We start from the raw sequence: 20801 nt of genomic DNA, 5'->3' as shown, positions 1-20801 counted from the left end.
AAAATTAAATGGCAATTTGTTGCTGGGTTTTGGTAATCTTGTGAAATTGTATTCAGGTAAGAACTTAACTCTTGATATGACAATGACTTCTGTATTCTTCAATTTGCATTTAGATCATCATTTACTGAATATTTAGAATATATTATTAATGTAATTCTTTATGTTTTATGATATCTGAAAGAGCAAAAATGTATTGAAAGTAATTTATTTCTACATTTATACAGCATTCTATAGAAAAAAAATAATTGCTTACTATAGATAAAAAAAGTATTATAGGATAAAAACCATATAATATTGTAATTATAATGTACATAAATTAAATAAACATCAGACACAAATATTTAAACAGTCAATTCTGCTGACATTGGAATGATTTGGTATAATATGCTTTCTGTTAAGCCTGGTGGTAACCTGTGATGCATCCTGGGGAATAATCCACTTTGCCACACCCATAACAAGTCTGCAAATAGGGAAAATTAGGACAATCTGATTCATTACCAAAAACCAAAACTAGTCAAAATATACTTCATATAGCAAAAATTGGACAAAAGTATACTTTGCAATAAGTTTTAACAGAAGGACCAATCCAGTTATTTTTCTGTATTCATAAACAGTCTACAACCAAAGATAATAGATATGTAATATTTAAACCAAACTTTTTCATATTGATGTTTCATAAAATTTGCTTAGTACTTACCCCCTGTTAATTTCATATTCATGGAAGTATGAAAAAGAAAAAAAACCCTCAGTCAAAACAATATAGCATTAGTACACAACAAATCTTATTCATTGCAAAACGAATCTTGAAAATTTTGGAACTAATTCTGTGCATGCAATTTGATTTATTTAAGTAAGCTAAGAATACTTACACCCTGAGTGAGTCAATGGAGATCACAGGCAGTAGAATGAAAGGGAAAAAAAAGCAAAACTATGTATTCATGATAAAATAATCTCTGCAGTTTCAAATACTTCAAAAACTCAACACTCTCTTTCAATCTTTGTATTCAAGTGTGCTCAAAACTATAAAACACTTGAGCAATTCAGATAAATGTAAATGTATACTTACAAATACTTTGACCTGAAATTTGAAAATAAGATTTCTATTAAACAAAGGTTTCCTTTATTGTTTTCTATTAAAATTTATTCATCTCTGGTTTATTGTCAACTAAAACTTGAAATGTCGTGTGTTTTATAAAGCATTGTTATCAGCCTATTTTCTTTTTCAATAGCTTTCACAATTGTTTTAAATGAAAGTTTTAGATGTAAAAAGCCATGTCATTGAGACTTGGTATTTGTTTTTCCATCATTGAAAGCCCACAGCCAAAGTTTGTTCTCCAAGATTTACAACATCCACTCGAAACACTGAAAGCTGACAGAGAATACTTACTATCTAAATACACCGGACAGGTTTGTATATGAAAAAGAAAAAAATATTGACATATTAAGTTCTCTGCAAATAATAACAGTTCCTGTTGCTATCAAGCCATTTAATTTGTGAATTTGTGTAGACATTGATATATAATTATTATGTTTGAACTATGAAGGGATCGAGTTTACGACAACGCTTTTCAAATTGGCAAAATACGTCACCAGGTCGAAAATTGATGTAGATTCTGTAAAGTGATTTATCGCTTAAAGTAAACGCTTTTGAATTTATTTTATTAAAGAACTCTTGCTATAGTGTCAGCCATGCAATATGTCTGATTGGGACGTCCCACTAGGCAAACACATTTGGACCACGGTATATTAGGACTTCATTATGGGCTGCTATAATTAGCATACATAACATTTTTGTCAGGGAAATATAACCTCAAGTATCCAATTAAAAAGCATGTATATTAACGCTGTAGAAAAGTAAATCTTCCATTAGGCGTGACATTACTATGGTTTTTCAGTTTTTTTTAGAGCGTTTGATTCGATTGCAATCGCTTATCGCGATTTATTTAATTTTCGGTTAAAACTGCTGATACACCAATTGATTTAAATACTTTTCCATGAAAGAGAAGACAGACCGTTCAGTGATATATGAATCAATATCAATGTTGCCAAAATTGATCGTGTGTCATGTCACCAAAAAAGAGATATTTGCAGCAAAATCAATTTGATTTGACGACACGACCTTTAAAAAAGTTTGCAATACCTCCTTCTCTACATACAGTCTGTTTAGTCGAAGATCAACATAAATCCAAGGGATTTAAAACCTGTGCAAATGCACGGTTTGACCAAAGTTGAAGGATCTAGCGTATATTTACTCTTGTATTTAAATTTCATTTCTTGTCCGCATTGTTACATGTCTAATTATGTAAAATAAAAAAAGTACTTGGAACTCACCGGCTGTTCAAAGACGCCAAATATGAAAAGAAAATTTACAATGATCATTTCTTTTATTCGTACATGGATTATTACCTTCACATGTACATGTCAATTAGAAGTGATATATTTTGTTTCTTTTAAAGGAAAGTGACTTGAATTTCATTTTATTTTCAATTTATTTTATCTTACCCCTTGGTGCCAAGAACATGCGTTTTCGTGGTTATTTTGAGGTTTGAACAACTTTTTACACCGAATGCATTCGAACACGTTGTGCCCCGCCCTGGATGGGAGTGGGGCTCGACTCCCAAGCGACGTGGTGTCTGAGATGACAGAACTTCCACTATGTCCATTAGCCGGCTTGTAATATTTCTGCAGAACGTTTTCGGTTAAGAATACGCCAGTACTGATATTACCGTTGCTGTTGGCAAGGCTCTCCAGTGACCCAAACTTTCGACTTGTTGACAACCTGCTGCTCTGGAGATTTCTGCTGTGCTCCAGTTCTTGTCTCCTGAGTAAAATGTCCCTCTTCACGTGTTGCTTTGTCAGAAGGGACTTGTGACGGCGAACTTCTCTAGTCGTATTTCTAAACTCGCGAATAATTTGCTGCTTCAGTTTTTTCTCCAAGCATTTTGTCCGACTTTGATGCGTAAACAAATCTCGAAAAATGGTTGTGTGACCGCATGCTTCGCAGACGACTTCCCGAAAATCACATTCCTTTAGATGATGTTTGATGTCGCAGCGTCGAATCGTTTTGCGACATCCTTTCCCATAATTAGGGCACTTGATGGGTGTGTGAGGACACATTTCGCTCACATGGTCCGGTAGTTCTCCCAACAGCACCGATTTCCCACACTTGTTGCTGCAATTTATCCTCAGTTGCAATAGCTGGAGCTTGAACTCGTTTGAAGGTTGCGCGAGTTTTCCGGTAAATTTGGTCTTGCAAATTGGGCAGTATTTCAGCTTTTCATATTGTAGACGCTTCATCATACAATTGTTACAGAACATGTGTTTGCAAGAACAAGACACCGGGTTCAAGAACACTTTTTGACATAGTTTACAAATGAAGGAATCGTCCACTTCCCCTTCAAATAATTTCGTTTCGAGACCCATAGCAATGCAACAGGAAACCTACAATATACATCAGAATTATTTGTATTCATAACTTCATGATAATTTTTTTCATAGCTAAACGATTTGAAATTTAATGTTTTTAAAGTTTTCTGTACAGAAGTAGATGTTATTGATTGTTGGAGAAACGTGAAAGATGTACCAATAATAACTTAAGGTTTATGAATTACATGCAGACAATGATCAACATTTGTCTTAATCCTCAACTGATCCCTCGCTATGTCAACGAAGTACAAGACAATAAAAAGAAAGCTCAGTGAGGATACTAGTAAATCAAATGTCAATGAGAAAACACTTATAAAACATTTGAGGAAGTAATTGATCTTTCAAGTACGAAGAACACAAAGCAACTCAATGTTCAACATTGCTTTTAAAAAAGCTTATGATGGTGGTTAATGCCCTTTTTACGATTTAAGTGTTTTGGAGGAAGTGATGCATAATGTGCACCTTTTACCGTAGTGTAATTCTCAGCTGTTCCTTGCAGGTGTCCGTTATTGGGTAACCAGGCAATAGACAAGTGCCCGCTAAACCTAACATCAAATCGATAGAAACGAATAAATATCCCACATCATCGACGAAAACCAGCCTCTATATTGTAATTCCTCTGTTATTTTCGAAACTCAAATTTTCGGAATTAGTTTTCGTGCCAACATTCTTTGCATTCAGTTTTCAATGGGAAAGGTCATACAATTGGGAAACTTTTATCAATTGAATTTATCTCACACCGCACGTAATGAATTAGAGAGATCTTGCCGCGAGAAAATTATATAATAATGTTCTTACCACAATAAGGAACAAAAGTCACAATTATTTCATACAGACATCCAAAACAACTTGGAAATTGTTCTGCGAACTCCTACGGAGACCCTTCATTGCAGGGCCAAGGGTGATTCCGATAATCCGGCGCAGTTTTAAATGCAATCTACGACCGTTGTTGACAGGCTGCCTTTCACCTTACTCGTAATCTACTAATGAGCGCGGTTTTAAGACCTCCAAAGCTTTGATACTCAGCAACCCTGGGGTGGTTTTTATTGTTACAAAGCAATCGTTTAAATTGGTTAATACACGTGAATATGCTTGGCTATTTTCCCCTTCTGTGCATATAGTTTTTCGATTTCTGTAAACTCCTTTTATGCCTTTGATACCCATTTAACATATTAAAGTATTAATTGAGTACTTATTGGTCTGTTTATGGAATTAGATTACCTTTCAAATCTTTACACTTTTTAAATGCGCAATAGTATTGAAATTTAATAAAAACATGTAAAAATTAAATTAAAGCTAAAATAAAATAGAGGTTGGTATTTAAATAAAGTAGGCCCTATTCGGTTTTAAAAAGACATACACGAACACGACTTTGCCTCTTGAAAAATCAGAATGGCTGTCTTTGCAGTCAGTTAATAACAATTATTAATATTTTAGGTGTACAACAGAAATAATGATATACATTTATGCTGCAGATCATTTGGAGGAAATTGAAGGTGTTGCTAACAACGGTAAAACTGTTGAAACCAAGTGAACGGTCCTTTTTTCCATTAGTTACAGATTTGAAACTTAAACTATTTTTTTCAATTTTTAGACAGCAGGTTCTATTCTGTTTGACATATTTTAGGCCCCCTCAAGCGAGATTTTTCAGTATCGTTCGTTGCTCTTTTTCATCGATCGTCTGCTTGCACTAAATCTAAATTAACCGTCAATAATATAGTGTTTAGATTGGTTTGTTGAAATGGATACTAGGGGAAAATTCGAACATATTTAAGATCGATTCTTTGGTGCTATATATTAAGGTGTTAATTACATGTACATTTATTTCGTGGTACATTTCAAGTAAGGCGATGTCAAACACTGCAATTATTTGTTAATTCTAGGCACATTCGATATATGACGCGTATAAAAAGAAAAAAAATTAATGGAAATCAAAACACAAAAAAAAAATAATTTGTATTATAATTTCTTTAAAAAAAGAAAGAAAAAAGGGAATAAAACTTACCTAAGTTAAAGATATGTCAGTTTGGGAAGGTCTATAAAAATTCCATTCCATTGGGTAGCAGAAACCGTGGAAGACAGGGTGTTGTAGGGTATTGGCGGTGATTAAAGAGCTTTAAATATCCGGTCTATCGATAGATACACAAAGATCTCAATGTGACTTAGAGTCGCTTCCTTTATGACAGGCTTTTTCATATACACTTTCGGTGATCAGGCGAGATTTTTGTTGGTATATGGCCTTTATTCGGGGATTTAAATAAAATAAGCAAATGGTGATTACGGCTATAGGGAATGCCTAGTGACACGAGTGTATATTGTGGAGATAATTCTGTTTTGATGTTTGCTCAAGGAATTAATACGAAATCAATAAAATAATCGCGGCAGTCCATCAGTTTCCCCTGTCATTGTTTAGAATTCAACCTCTGATTATCACCCTGAAAACCTATTCATACAAGTGGAATTGCCACATTCTGACTGCATTATAGGATTAGTTGATAGTGTAAAAACTTTGTTTGATAACGGTAATATTCCATTCAGCAGTTTCTACACAGAGAATAATCCCACTTACTTGCATTGTTTTTAAAGATTTTTAAGTGTGTAGGTAATAAGACAGATACAAAAAGAACAGAAAGAGAATCGGACAGTAAATGTATTGTCGACATTGAATGTTTTGGGGAAGGAAAAAATAAACTCATCTTAGACATAAACATCTTATCTTGCCAAGGGTTTTCTGTCTACTCCGCGAACCGAATATGACCAAGGTCACTGAGACAAGGCATGCTTTGATGAGACCACCGTGATTATAATACATGTATATAAAATCATTGTTACATGTAATTGTCGCTTATATCAAGATACTAAATATAGTAGTGCAGTTTGAAACATTAATTACCATATAATATCATTAGATACAAAATTGTCCGATACAACTTACATTATATAAATAGTGCCTGTTTGGGAGGGTAACAGTTGAAATTGACACCCCGAGAAAACCATTGTCAACCGACGCGAAGCGGAGGTTGACAATGGTTTTCGAGAGGTGTCAATTTCAACTGTTATCCTCCCAAACAGGCACTATTTATTTTGTTATACTGAATGTGTTTTTTAAAAAATGTAAGAAAATTTTACTGCTTTTATATAGGAATAACGTGAATTCTACAGCGAACTGTACGCGCATAATTTTCGCGCATGTAACATTTTTTAATGTTACCCGTTGCCAAGTGTGTTGCTAACGCTGAGGGTAATAGTAAATATTATTAACTGCGTCTTAACCAATCAGATTTCAGTATTTAACATGAAAGTATAACAAGGTATCATATTACATGATACAATATAATACATATTTACAATATCACATAATACAATATATTAAAACACATGATACAATCTTGTATCATATGGTATGATATTGTATCTTGTAATGTATAATTATAATATTTAAATATATGATGATAATTCATATCTTATAATAAGATATCATCTCATATGATGTTTAATCTATTAAAATTATATTGTATTATTTGATCTGATATTGTATCATATCATATTATATTGATCATATAATATTTTACAATAAATCATATGACACAATATCATATTATATGATAAAATATAATATCATGGAATTTAATACTACAGTATTATGATTCATAATAATATATATAATTTACATAAACCAAGCAAGTTTGAGTGAAATAGGACAAGTTTTTATGAGGATCCCTGAAGATGGAGATCGGACTCTGTATTTTGGACTAGCTTTATGTTTCAAATCCAAAGTTGAATGTACCACGAAAGTAAGGGCAATTTTTTTTTCAAATCAAACCTGTATTTAGTAACTCAAAACACTTAGTAGTCTCCTGTTCCAGCACCAACAAAAATGAGATCATGTTCTGTTTCTGAAGCTATTTCTATTTACACGACCATAGATATATTAACTGTTTAAGTATGATTAGGTATGAACAAAATTTGCTTCATTTGAATTGTTATAAAGTTTTAAACCTGCCTAAACATCTAGATAATCAAGATCACTTTCGGTATCTGAAGCAACCTTTTGAATTCATTTACATAGTTAAATATACTATGAAAGTTTGAAAAAGTACTATTATTTACATAAAAAATGACCAGCTCTAGAAATCTTAACCTCGTCTAGCATCCGAAACCTTTGGCTCATATTCGGATCCAAGCCTGTTAATTGCATTAATATCACAACATGCATTACCTATTTAAATTTGGTAAAGATTGAACGAATAATAATTTAGATATAGTCATCAAAGGGCACCTGCATTAAAAACTTTAACCAGCTCCAAACCCCTTAACCTCCTCCAGTATATGAAACCTACGGCTCAGCCTGTCAAGTGCTTAAGTATCGTAAAACACACCATCCATGCAAGTATGGTGACAATAGGACCACTAGGAACTTAGATATGGCCATCAAAAGGCACATGTCCCAAAAACTTTCACCAGCTTGAAACACCTTCACCTCCTCAAGCATCTATAGTTCATGGCCCAGATTCAGAATCCAAGTCTTTCAGGTCCATAAGTAGATATTGATGCATCATCCATACAAGTTGGGTGGAGATAGGACAAGTAAAAATTACATATGTAGATACAGGACCTACTCCAAAAGCTTTAACCAGGTCCGAACGCCGACGCCGAGAGTATATCATAAGCTCCCTCTGACTTCGTCTCGGTGAGCTAAAAATGGAATATTCAGAAAATTACTTCCAGAGACCTTTATAAATCGCATTCTAAACAAGAACACACGAAAAACAAAAATAAAAAAAATCATGATCTCAAAACAAGCTCTTGGTTAGCGATCTGGTATAATATAGAAATATTGAAATTTAAGAAATGCCAAAGTTTTGCTTATTATGTACTCTGTAGCCTTAAAATAGACAAAGATTGTATAATTTTGGAACCACCATATCAGTCTTTGTTGGACTGAACATTAGGTAGTACCTTTCTAGACCTCTCACTTCGTTACAACGAAAGTACTCCAAATATTCTTTTATAAGATTAAATAAACGAGACTATCCCGTTTTCCACATTTCATCATATGTTATCATTTTATTTATTTTTCATCATTTCCCATTATTTAGAAGTATCAATGTCAAAGGAGTATCCTGTGGACATATATTTTAAAAATTAGATAGGAATTTGTTTCAATTTGAGGAAAAAAAAATTCTGAACTGTAATTCTTTGAACAAAACACTGGATGTTTTCCAGAGCGCGGCTCATGTTTTTATGAATTTATTCATTCAATATAGAAAATAGCTAGACACACAAAACAGCGATGTAGATAGTCTAATATGCTGTGACGTAGTCAGAAAAATACATGCTAGACTTTCAAATCGAATGGGAGATAAATCTAGCTTAGCTAAGTAAAATGATAGTTGTTCGTTATATATATATATATATATATATATATATATATATATATATATATATATATGCATCTTTGTCGGATCTAAATTATATATACTAAGCCAGTAAACTTAGTAAATAAAGCACATGGCTAACGACACGAACAACTGATATTGTCGAATTTTCGGCACAATTAATCCCTTCTTCAGGACAAAAGAATTAAGTTACATGGGTAAAAACAAAGGAAACAAAATATAGCACTACAACTAACATTTCTAAAGGTGTAGTCATGTTTTCTAATAACATCCAAAAAATATTTCGACAAAAACTAGTATTCATTAAAAAATCAGACTGTATGTCTGATTTTGTTTGACAAAATGTTACGTCTAAAACTTGAATACATCTTTTACATTACCAAATAGCAATGCTTGATTAAATGTCTTATATTGCAAATAAGTTTTTTTTCTTTTATACATCTACACCCATGACTTGCATTTTATATAGGAAAAAAAACCTCTTGGTAACATGTATGAGCAAAGAAATAGTTATGTTAATACAGGGAAGTAACGCTGATTATATTGTTTTTACCAATAACTACGTGTTAAACAATAACTACGTGTTAAAAATATTTTACGATATTAAGTCTCTTGTTTTCATCAGAAATACTTAATGAATTTGTTTAATTTTTCATCCGTGGGTATATTGAAAAAAAAATCAATTAATGTAAATTAAGGCGTTACACATAAATATAAAACCCTTTAGCTCTTTTCCAACCCTGGTTTACCGATTTCGTTGACAAGAATGATTAAAGATCAATAAATTTATAGTTGTTCCACATTAAAGATGACATTATGAAAATTAATATTATTTTACTATGGCACTTTTATTACTCATTTATTTAGCCATTTTAATTTCCTTCAGGACGTTTGCATAAAAAATAATTTACAACACAGAGCCTAATAACCATGAATTACTCATGAACGAAATAGCATTTCCCTCGACCCCTCCGAAACTACAACAATTTAGATAATCATCTATTTGGGACAAAATAATTTCTAATGTGCAGATTTTTTGGCAGATGGTCATTCACTACAATACGTTTTTATGCTTGTCATTTTGATGGCTATATCAAGGGTTTGATGTGAAGATTATTTAATTCGCAAACGATTTTCTCTTTTAAAAAAAAATTGAAAAACAACAGGATGGATAAAATGATACTGATATTTTTTCTTAGTGTATCAAACACTGCGTATTGTTGGGAAGGATATGTACAGAATATATCGAAGCTTGTTCCAAAATACTTGGACTATTGTGGAAGCGAATCCCTCTGTTCAACGATAAAGGAGAAAAGCCATTCAAAAATATCAAACACTCGCGATTCGCACGAGTGTCCCCCGTGTTCTTGTTCGGAATATTGTGACCTGAACCGTAATTGTTGCCTAGACGAATCCTACAGCACCTGCATTCAAAGCACGATTCCTCGCATTACTGTCAACCGTGATGAAAGCTATCAAATGGTTTCTTCTTGTCCAAATCTGTACGATACCTGTCTTCAACCGATTACAGAAAATAATGTCCTGGAACAAATTCCGGTGTATTCCTTTGTTACAAACAGGACCTATGCAAATATCAATTGTTCTAAATGTCACGGTCAAAATGAAACCATTGCATGGACATATTACATAGACTGTCCGTATGTAGAAATGGATATTGATGACTATACGGATGCACCTAGTTTATTGAACGGCATGATGTACAGTGGCTGTGCTTTAAAGTTGACCCCGCCTGTAAATACTTTCCAGCGGCACTGTGAAATGAACTCCCTGGTCAGGACATGTAATATTACGGGGGACTGGGATGTGTACGATAAAGAAATCAAAGAAGCGTGTGAGCATTACCAGAAACCATATAAATTTTACCAAAATGTCTTTTGCTTTCTTTGTAATACGGGTAAGGAACAAAGAAAAGTTTTAAAACTCACGGAATCTAACAAAACGCCTATGTCATTTGAAAGGAAATACAACATATCTAGTTACTTGACGAACTACAATAAGTCTCACGAACAGATGTTGCAATTCGACGATGCGTTAGTGCTATTTTCAGAAAAATATGATGGGACAAATGACTATACAAACCTGTATATGGCTAATTTAACGTTACTATCATTCAATTTGGCGGAGAGCCTAAACAAAAGCTTGAGAGATAATGATACTTTTAATGAATCCCCAGATTTTGAGGCCGCTGTGAATCTGACCGCTCTATATGAGGAGTACGTCAGGTCAGGTGGCTATCGTAACTGGTGCTCAGAGGAACACAGAGTTGACAAAATATTCCCCGGCTTCAAAGCAAGGAGAGACTGTAGTTGTGACGACAACTGTTATAAATCTGCTTCCTGTTGCCCCGATGCTGCCTACTTTCAACACAGGGCATGCTCTGCAGCATACATCAACCACCCATCTCACAATATAATTTACGCGTCGTATTATTTTATGATTAAGAAATGTCCGATAAATAATAGATATCCATTAATAAAACTCAAATGTGAAAACAATTCCAATTTTGATTTGCTGAATATTCCAGTCGTGAATACTCGAACAAATGAAACTTTTTACAATATATACTGTTATATTTGTCAAAACCAGCAAGGACCAAACTATCCAGATATGACAAATATAATGATATGGAACGTGAGTCTAGTGTGTCCCACTTTATTTTTTCCTGCAATGAAAAGTTCAGTTTCCACTGTCTTACAAACTGCGATTGAGAAAAAGTGTTCTATTTATTATAGCACTACATATTTGGTCGAGAGTTGCGAAGTAACTGATCGATGGACCATTAATATATGCAATGAGACCGGATTTGTTAAATCAGTGTCTGAAAGTGCTCGTTTTATGTGTGAGAGCATTTACGGAAACTTAATAGCAAAATCACTAAATTTCATATACAGGAACCAAATTTGTGATCTGTGCAACAGCGATGTTTTCGAAGAACCCATCTCAGGATGCTTCATATCAGATAAAGATGCCAGCAATGCTGATCAATATAACTGTAAAAATGGTAATTTGGAAGAACAGACTTATCCATTTAAGAATACATATTGTGAATTATGCAATTCTGCTCATGTATGTAGCAAAAGGCATTTTTGTGAGATGGATTTAAATGAGTGTACCGGTTTTGGATGCCTTAACTCCAAAGGCAGGCCATCCTATAGAGTTTTGTTTGGAACATCAGATACAAGTAAAGAGCGTCCTGTTAGTCGAGGGATGGAGTGTAGCAGATCGGAATTCAAGGACACATACACGGTATGCATAGCTTGCTTAAGAATTTTGCTGCGTGAACACACTTTTTTATTATAAATTTTGTTTCATGTTCAAGTACCAAACCACCTGTGGTGGTGGATATCCTAATCGACCCGAAGCATATTGCTTTATAAACAAGATGGATGGTTTGATATTACATGTCATATCATTGGGCACTCTAGCAAATAAACAAAGGGTAATCGAGGTAAAGCAAAGCTGAGGTTATAACAATGGATGGGGTAGACATATTTTTATCAACTGTAACAACATGAACAATTCAGATTCGAATGAAAGTATATGAAAAATAATAGAAAAGAAAAGAAAAATCAATAAAAACTCTTGAATTAATCTTATTTTCTATCTAGCTCACATTCTATGTTGCTTACAAAGCTGTATTATTGTAACGTTATAAGATATAAATCATGAATGTCACGCATTACTGTACATATGGCTATATCATGACCAACTGACCAACTAAACTTCGCATATGGCTAAATTTTGATCAACTTTACGTAAATAAGATGTTTATCCGTGCAGTTTGGGTTAAACAGGATACAATGTATAAGAAAAGGGATGGATTCAGTAAATTAAGGTTAAAGAGGAATAATGATCATTGAATAATCTGTTTTTAGGCTCTTAGCAAGCTCATATAATCCATGGCGTATTGTTAATTTTATTATATCTTGGATGGTAAAACGACTAGATTTGTGATACATGTTATGAGAAAAAGAAATTATGTATATCTATTGACAGACAGCCAATACAATTTCTTGATTAGAAGTTACCTTCTCTCAATTACAATAGTAAATATTTTTAATGTTATATTGTTTAAAAAAATTAATGTACATTTATCATCTCTGAATATTTATTTCAGAATAAATGCAGAAGATTGCTTTGTTCGAGAGGAAAACTGCTGATGAATGACACATGTTCCTATTTTGTTCCTTACGCCAGGGAAGTACATTACACTCTAGCGCTGAGAGTTCTTATGTACTCAAATTCGACTCAAACCAATTTGCGTTCTGTTGAAGATAATCTTCAAGAAATTCTTCAGCAAGAAATAACAGAAGGAGACATTCATATAGAAGATAAATACGTGTATTCAAACTTATCTTGTACTGATTTCTTGGGACTATCATCCCCCGATATATTTTTAATATACATCGGGATCAAAGTTCAAAATAACCAGTTTCCAATTAACAGAAACCGTCTGGAGATTCACCTGTTAGGTTTAACGAATTCCACAGTCAAGTTTGAGGGTGTCTTTCTTGAATTACAACAAAGCTTAGAGGCGCGGTTTCTTCCAACTCTTGACCACCAAGAACGGATAAACCCTTTTAGATGCTTATTGAAAAACATTTCATCTTCGTCAAAATATACATACAACATTAACAATTTACTAGTTTGCCCACAGATCGAACTAGAACAAGATGAATACATTTTATCTGAAGATAAAAGTAGCATATCTGTAAAGCTAGTTGACCACAAATATAATATGAACGAGTTTGCAAAAGGAAATAATGGAAGAATACGGATATGTGCGGAATCGTACAAACGAAATATGGATGAGTTTTCCCTTTTGGGTCAAAGGAGTAATGTTGAAATTGGATTAACGGTTGTAACTTATTTATGCACCATTCTTTCTCTTCTGTGCTTGCTTGCAACAATATTTGTCTATTGCTGTTTACCTGATTTAAGAACAGTGCCGGGCATAAACATAATGTGTTACGCCTTTTCGCTGTCTTTAGCACAACTGTTCTTTATCATACGGTCTTACATTACAGATATAATTGCATGTGCATGGATTGGAGGATTCACTCATTACTTTTGGATCACTGTATTTACATGTACCAATATCTGCTGTTTTCAGATGTTTAGATTGTTTGTGAAAAATGCTTTGACACATGGCGATGTATATGCTGATAGAAAACTTATCTTTAGAAACTGTTTGGCGTTTTTTCTGCTACCTTTAATTCCTGTAGCTTTGAACTTACTACTAGCATACACAAAAATCGATTTCATAAGAGGAAGTAAATGTTTCCTGCTCAGTCAAAAAGCTTTAATTCTAATGTTTATCCTTCCGATAGTCCTACAGATTATTTTCAACATAGTTATGTTTTCCATCACCTTTCATTACATACGAAATACGCCAAAGATCCAGAGTACACAAAGCAGACATGATTTTACCATTTTTTTAAAACTGTTTTCATTGACTGGTGTGTCCTGGCTTTTCATGATTGTTGACGGATTTTTCGATGCTTCCCCTTTCACATATTTAGCTACAATTGTTAATGGTGCTCAAGGGGTGTTTATTTTTATTTCATATGCTTGTCAAAAAAGAGTTTTTCAATTGATGAAGGAACTTCGTGGAATAAACTCCAAAAACTCTTATACTTTGGACGGTAACCATACCACAAAAACGCAACTGTAAATGGTTTTTTTTAAAAGTAAAGTTTCAATACAAATATCTTTTTTATGAACTTACATTTGATCAATTAATTGTTGTTTTCACTCATACAACATTTTTATATTGTGAATCGTGTATCAAGTTTTTAACGTTATCTCTTCTGAGCACCTTTTGAACAGGTTCATATGAGATTATTTTATATTTTTGACGTCTTTTCTAAAGGAACTGGGCCAATTTTAACCAAACTTGGCGCAAAGCACCATGTCCTCTTTTAGAAAGGTGGTTAAGCGTAATTGACCATTTTTTGTCCTTGAAATATCTCCTCTAAAACGTTTTGGCAAAACAACTAAAATTTGTGTAAGACACCTGAAAGCAACTTAGATTCAGTTTTTTAAAAAGATGATCCCAGGGGGTAGAGTTGGGCCAAAATTGGGGTTGAATTATTACATAGGATTAAACAGAGAAAAAACATTTAAAAAAACCACAAATATTTTTATAAAAAATTATTAGACCAGAAAAAGTAAAAACTTGGGTGGAATCATCCTCAGATAGTTTTGATTTAAATTGTTTTATTCATTATTTTCGGGGAGAGGGTAGGGACACACTGTGGTTGAAATTTTAGATAGGAATTAATAGGACAATTTTTAAAAGATCCTTTTTCTCAAACAAGAGGCCCACTGGGCCACATCGCTCATCTGAGCAACAATGACTTTATATTGGCCTTCAAAGAATATTGTGCCACATGACCCCTCGGTAGAATAATAAATACCGTAAAGTATTTGAATTTTACACTTATTTTTGCATACACTTAATCTTTGACATTGTACCCTTTTTACCGAGAATTAGACGATCCTTTGCAAGATATAAAACTAAACTTTAGGTAGAGATACACTGTAAACATCCAATTCACTTATTTTCGGCACGCACCGCCCCCTCATTCCCCCACTTTATAAAGTGATCAAAATATATGAGAGCATAGGTACATTTCTTCCTCAACTTCTTACTAGTTATTGTTTTTTAAAGATATATTATAATAGTTAATGTATTTTATTAAAAAAACCTATATGTGAACGAAGAAAATTGTATCTTAATGTGCTAAATTCCTCAAATTAAAAATATTTAAAAATTTAATTGGTTTTCCTAATTATAAACAACTGTTGTTTACCTGGCGTGAACTTGTATGACGTTTAATAACCTTACTCTCTTGATCAATGGATACACTCAAAAATGTTGTCACGTGATATGTTAAAGGGCTTTTATAGTCAATGTATTGACAGGCATATCACTCATTTTTACTTAGACAAACCCATTAATTTCATCTTAATTAAAAAAAAAAACACCAAATAGCTGCAGTCAAGGATCATTTCCCGCTCTAATACTTTATTTGGACTAGCGATAATACCTTTATCCCCGTAACTGGTATCTGAAAAACTATCAAAATTGATGTGGATTTCATATAATTCATCATATAAGGAGGGGCCCCAAAGAGAAGTTACAGCATATCATCCTTTTAATTTTTTTGTACTACTCATTACATTTCTAATGATCAACCAAAATTTCAGTATCATCATAGAATTATAAGTAAGATACAGAGCTCACACTTCTGCTTGGTTTGAGTTAGTTTTTGTTCACATAAGTTTATTACATTCAACTAAAGATTTTTTAAATTGGTTTTTACTATTCAGCATTCAAAATGTAAACAAAAAAGGGAAAAGAATGGCCTCAGCTCTGTGTACAAACATAAAATTGTAAGCAAAGTTCTGTATGTTGGTAAATAGAAAATTGTAAACCAGTAAACAGGAGAAACATGCACTAAAACAAATAAGAGCAGCGATATTTAACTCCGTTTAAACTGAATAGACTCGAGAAATGTTGAGCATCTCAACAAAAAACATTGCATTAATCAACCATTACGCCGAAGATCATGCCGAATTACCGATAGAGTGAATTGTATTTTAGTATGTTGTCAAATTTTGCACAGGTAAACGGTTAACTGCCTGATTTACCGAAGTCTTCCTGTGTTTGATTTAAAAGGTAAAAATTACAAAATACAGGCGATAGTTCCCCAAGTTACAAAGCATAAATAATGAAAATGAAACGAAAATCAAACCAAGCGAACACCACCGTCAAAATTGAAAACTGTCAACGCATTGAAATATTTAACCAAAACAAACAAATATATATCTTTGTCAGACCGACCCGTTTATCATACGCCCAACATAGCTGCTTTAAATGTTCGAAATATGGAAAATCGAACCCGAAGTTATAAACTGATTGAACATCCCTCTTTCTTTTGTTATTTTCGTAATAACTCAAATTTGGAAAAAAAACTAGCCCTTAATTTTTGCAATTGATATTTCCTGTCCATAAGGAGGATTTATGCTATTACGTTGAATTTGTCTCAATAGTTCCTGAGAAAAAGATTGTTTTTTAAATGCACCCCCACCCCCTTTTTTCAGTTTCAAGGTTTTCTCCGCTTTGAATGCAAACTGGCATTTTATTTCTGCAATTTATATTTGCCGTCCCATAAGGATGCTTTGGGCCAAATTGGGTTGAAATTGTCCAAGCAGTTTTAGAGAAGAAGTTCAACATGTTAAAAGTTTACAGACGGACGGACAGACGGACGACGTTTAAGGTAGTACGAAACACCCCTGAAATTATTTATTTGAAATATTTTCTCAAATACACAAAATAATGACTTGATATTATGTAAATAATAATTTTAGTCCATTATCTTAAGAAAAAAATATAAATCATACCGATTAATTAATCAAGGCCCAAAAAATGAGATACAACGTATTTCGATTTTGAAACATACATTTGGATGGTGTTCAGATGATTTTGGTGCAATTTAGCCTTATATCATTTAAAAATGCGTAACTTTTGTTCTTTCTAAAGTAAAGACCTCAAATTTGAAAACAACCACCATCAGTGTTTAGGCTTTATGTCATACAAATTTCAAGGTCATATCAACAGGTCAAAGGTCAAATAAGATGACGTAATCTAGGATTTTATCAATTTCTACCCTCCGTCAAACATACTTAAACCTTAATTAATCTAAAACCAATGGTTAAATTTTCTTTATTTTGATATATTTTAATAATAGGGTCATGACAATCATACTGTTTAATTTTATTCAAATTCGAATGATACATTTTCTTTTTAGATACCGTTAAGTGCTGCACATTTTCGTCTTAAAAGAGTATTCATAAGGGCTAGTTTTACATTATATCGCATGAGAAATTATCTTAAGTTACCAGTTAGATTTTATTTCAGTATCTTTCAGTAACAAGAAGGTCTCCTGTTTATAGAGCTTAATGGCATAGAAAATTATAACAATGACTATTTCATTTTCCACTCCACTGAAAGGAGATCCAATGGTAGGTTTGGGACAATGTGGGCAAAAATTAAGAGGTCGGATTTTTTTCAAATTTTACGAATATAAAGATTTCATTCCAAAGAAAAAAATATAAATTTTTTAGAAAAATTGAATTATAGGAAAAATTTAGCTTATCAGTTTTGTACTACCTTAAAATGTGATCAGAAAAGCTAATTTGAGCTTTCAGCACAGGCAGGCTAAAAACCGTTGGCTGGAAAAGCTGTTATATTCGGGAATCAATGTCAATATTTTTAAAAAAGTTTGTTCAAAACACAACCCCCGGTGTTTGGATAAGGTAACAATGGGGTTTGAATTTTATCAATGATAATTAGCAATCTTGTCTCTCATACCATTTGGTTGGAAAAGCTGACAATTGTATGGAAGCATTTCCAGTTAGCATATCTTTAAAATTGTTCAAGTGTTATTTCCGGGGGAAAGGGTGGGGCCACAATGGGAAGGGGGTTGGTCTTTCTAAATGTTGTATAGAAATTACTAGTTGCAAGACTACATATGAATTTTATATGATATATTATTTCACTGAGCACATTAGTTGTCATGTCAGCCATTTATGTTCTAGAGTAGAAATGAACACATGATTTTGTTCTGTTATTATTGCTTTTTTCTAAGTGACAATTATGTTTGGCTAACAATCAAAACAATAAATCTTTTTCAATGTTACAGAATCTAGTAAAGGGGTCCCGATTTTGGTCAAATTTTATTTTTCTGTTTTTATTGTTTTATGCATTTTTAATGATGGGCGAAAATTTGAGTGTCACCTCTAGAGTAATAAGCAAGGTACAAAGCTCACAATTCTTGTTATCTAAACAAGACGTGTGCCATGTTTTTGTTTGCATTGGTTCAATATACCGAATAGATCTCTTTTTCAAGCTGAGTTCGTTTTCAAGCTAATTCGTTTTGAACATAAGTAAACAACTTCTGGCGTTTGTCACATCCATTTTAGTTCTAAACCTGAAAATTCTTTTTATAATTCAAAATGTAAACAAAAACATTCCATGAACTTTGTTACATAACAAAGAATTGTGATTTCGGTATCATGCTTATTATTCGTCGACCGACATTCAAATGTCGGCTCACTATTGGAAATAACATATATATATTTTTGCCTGATATGTTTCACATATGTTTTGGTCAAACGTACGCATAACTCATGTGTATCATATGTGAATCATGCGTGATTTTTCAACATCTGTTAAACATGAGTTCAAAAGCATATGGTAAACATGTGTGTATAAATATATACATATAATTATATGAAGGTGGCGACTTTGCAGAAAAAATACATAACCCGCGGTAGCTGGTTATGTATTTTTTTCTGCAATGATTGCTCCCTTCATAACCCACATGAATCATCAAAGAAAGCATTTCATTGTTTCTATTTATATATATTTTTAACCAATGAATAAATTGATTGTAAACAGTAAGTAATTTTTTTAAACTACTGGTAATGTAAATAAGTACGTTACATAAAGAAACAGCCAAATCGTCTCCCTTTAGACTTTGAGTCTGACATCATCATGATTATTTTGTGTAGTCCATGAAGACACGTATGTTAAAAATATGATTAACATACGTAAACATATGTTGCACATTTTGCTGTATACCATTCTAAACATTAAAAAAGAAAAAGTAATTTCTACCAAAATCGTGACCATGCCTATTACTTCCGGTAATGATAGCTGAACATATGTAAACATATCTCTTGATTCTGCGATTTTGTAGGATATGATTGTTTATACGTAAAATTAATATTCGATTGGATTTACATGTTGGAATTTTTTAAAGGACCACGTCGATTTATCACTTCGTAGTGAAAAGGTACATATATTCGTGCTCAATATGTTTTGATTTGGCCTAACTTTTGTTGGGAACTGCAAATTTTAAACTTACGGATATATTTTTGTATGTTTTACAATTTACAAATATGATTTGAAAAGAAGATTTGATAATGGAATTATGTCAAAAAGAAACCTTTCACAGAAACTGAAATATAATCTTTGCTTACAAAATGATGTTTTGAAATGTACATATATTCGTGCTTAATATGTTTTGATTTTGCCTAACTTTTGTTGGGAACTGCAAATTTTAAACTTAGTGATATACTTTTGAATGTTTTACAATTTACAAATATGAATTGAAAAGAAGATTTGATAATGGAATTATGTCAAAAAGAAACCTTTCACAGAAACTGAAATATAATCTTTGCTTACAAAATGATGTTTTGAAACGTGCAAAGAAATTTAAATCTATTGATAATGTCTTTACTAACTTAAGAAATTATTTGTGAATAGAATATATTGTTTTTAAATTTATGATGTACATGTTTCTTTAATATGATGCTATTTTAATAAAAGAGAGAAAACAAAACAAAGCTGAGATATTGTTTTTTTTTATTGTTGAAAAGACAATTTCAGATGTATTCGTAAAATGTAACAAACGTTTGGACTGTTTATTATCAATTATATTCGAAACGAATTAGCAGATAGAAAATCACTTGAAAAAAACCTTTTTACCAGTGTATTGAACCAAAGAAATTAAAAGCATGACACGAACTTTGTTTACATAACAAAGACCGAATCAGGAAAGCCCTAAATAGTTATGATAATTTCTCAAATATACATCTTTTGTGAAGAAATGGGTTTTACTCGTTTATGTTTACATTGAACATTAATTAATAAACGAGAAACATACAAGAAAAAAACTCTTGGTTACGGGAATAAGAAATGAAACAAAAACATGTAAATATATGAAAAGAAGGAAGTAGCACTTGTAGTACTGTTTTTATAGATAACTGCATGCAAATAATATCTTAAAATAATATCTTAGGATACCAAATACATGTACATGTATTGGTTTTCATAAAAAATACATAATGTCATCGTTGAAAATGGTGAAATTAATTCAATTC

General features: G+C 32.5%; 2 protein-coding genes across 5 annotated transcripts; one reads left to right on the top strand and one right to left on the bottom strand.

The window, feature by feature from the left end:
• Positions 1–189: 189 nt before the first annotated feature.
• LOC105317372 (E3 ubiquitin-protein ligase PDZRN3-B) lies at positions 190–5685 on the bottom strand. Of its 4 annotated transcripts, none has more exons than XM_066065241.1 (5): positions 5432–5685; positions 2503–3441; positions 1388–2334; positions 698–1078; positions 190–460 (listed from the first exon to the last, which is right to left on the bottom strand). In XM_066065241.1, exons 2-3 carry the CDS (start codon positions 3421–3423, stop codon positions 2299–2301), a joined length of 957 nt encoding a protein of 318 aa, XP_065921313.1. In that variant the 5' UTR covers positions 3424–3441; positions 5432–5685; the 3' UTR covers positions 190–460; positions 698–1078; positions 1388–2298. The 4 variants fall into 4 exon arrangements, with proteins under 4 accessions (XP_065921313.1, XP_065921314.1, XP_065921315.1 ...); XM_066065242.1 differs by lacking the exon at positions 5432–5685 and adding an exon at positions 4225–4390; XM_066065243.1 differs by lacking the exon at positions 5432–5685 and adding an exon at positions 3889–4142.
• Positions 5686–9903: 4218 nt separating this feature from the next.
• LOC109617262 (uncharacterized) lies at positions 9904–14771 on the top strand. Its single transcript, XM_066065835.1, has 3 exons — positions 9904–12092; positions 12964–14119; positions 14719–14771. The coding sequence occupies exons 1-3, from the start codon at positions 9993–9995 to the stop codon at positions 14769–14771; spliced, it is 3309 nt and encodes a 1102-aa protein (XP_065921907.1). The 5' UTR covers positions 9904–9992.
• The last annotated feature ends 6030 nt before the right edge of the window (positions 14772–20801 follow it).

This window comes from Magallana gigas, chromosome 7 (genome assembly GCF_963853765.1).
Source record: "Magallana gigas chromosome 7, xbMagGiga1.1, whole genome shotgun sequence".
Classification (NCBI taxonomy): Eukaryota; Metazoa; Mollusca; class Bivalvia; order Ostreida; family Ostreidae; genus Magallana; species Magallana gigas.
Note: the sequence above shows the minus strand (reverse complement) of the source record. Positions and strands in the feature narration are given on the sequence as shown.

Coding starts and splice junctions, on each gene's coding strand:
- LOC105317372 (XM_066065241.1), bottom strand. CDS start 3,423: ATGGGTCTCGAAACGAAATTATTTGAAGGGGAAGTGGACGATTCCTTC. Junction 2,335..2,502: donor CATGTTCTTGGCACCAAGGG/GTAAGATAAAAT, acceptor GTCTTTGAACAG/CCGGTGAGTTCCAAGTACTT.
- LOC109617262 (XM_066065835.1), top strand. CDS start 9,993: ATGGATAAAATGATACTGATATTTTTTCTTAGTGTATCAAACACTGCG. Junction 12,093..12,963: donor AATTCAAGGACACATACACG/GTATGCATAGCT, acceptor TATTTATTTCAG/AATAAATGCAGAAGATTGCT. Junction 14,120..14,718: donor AATCGATTTCATAAGAGGAA/GTAAATGTTTCC, acceptor TCTTTTCTAAAG/GAACTGGGCCAATTTTAACC.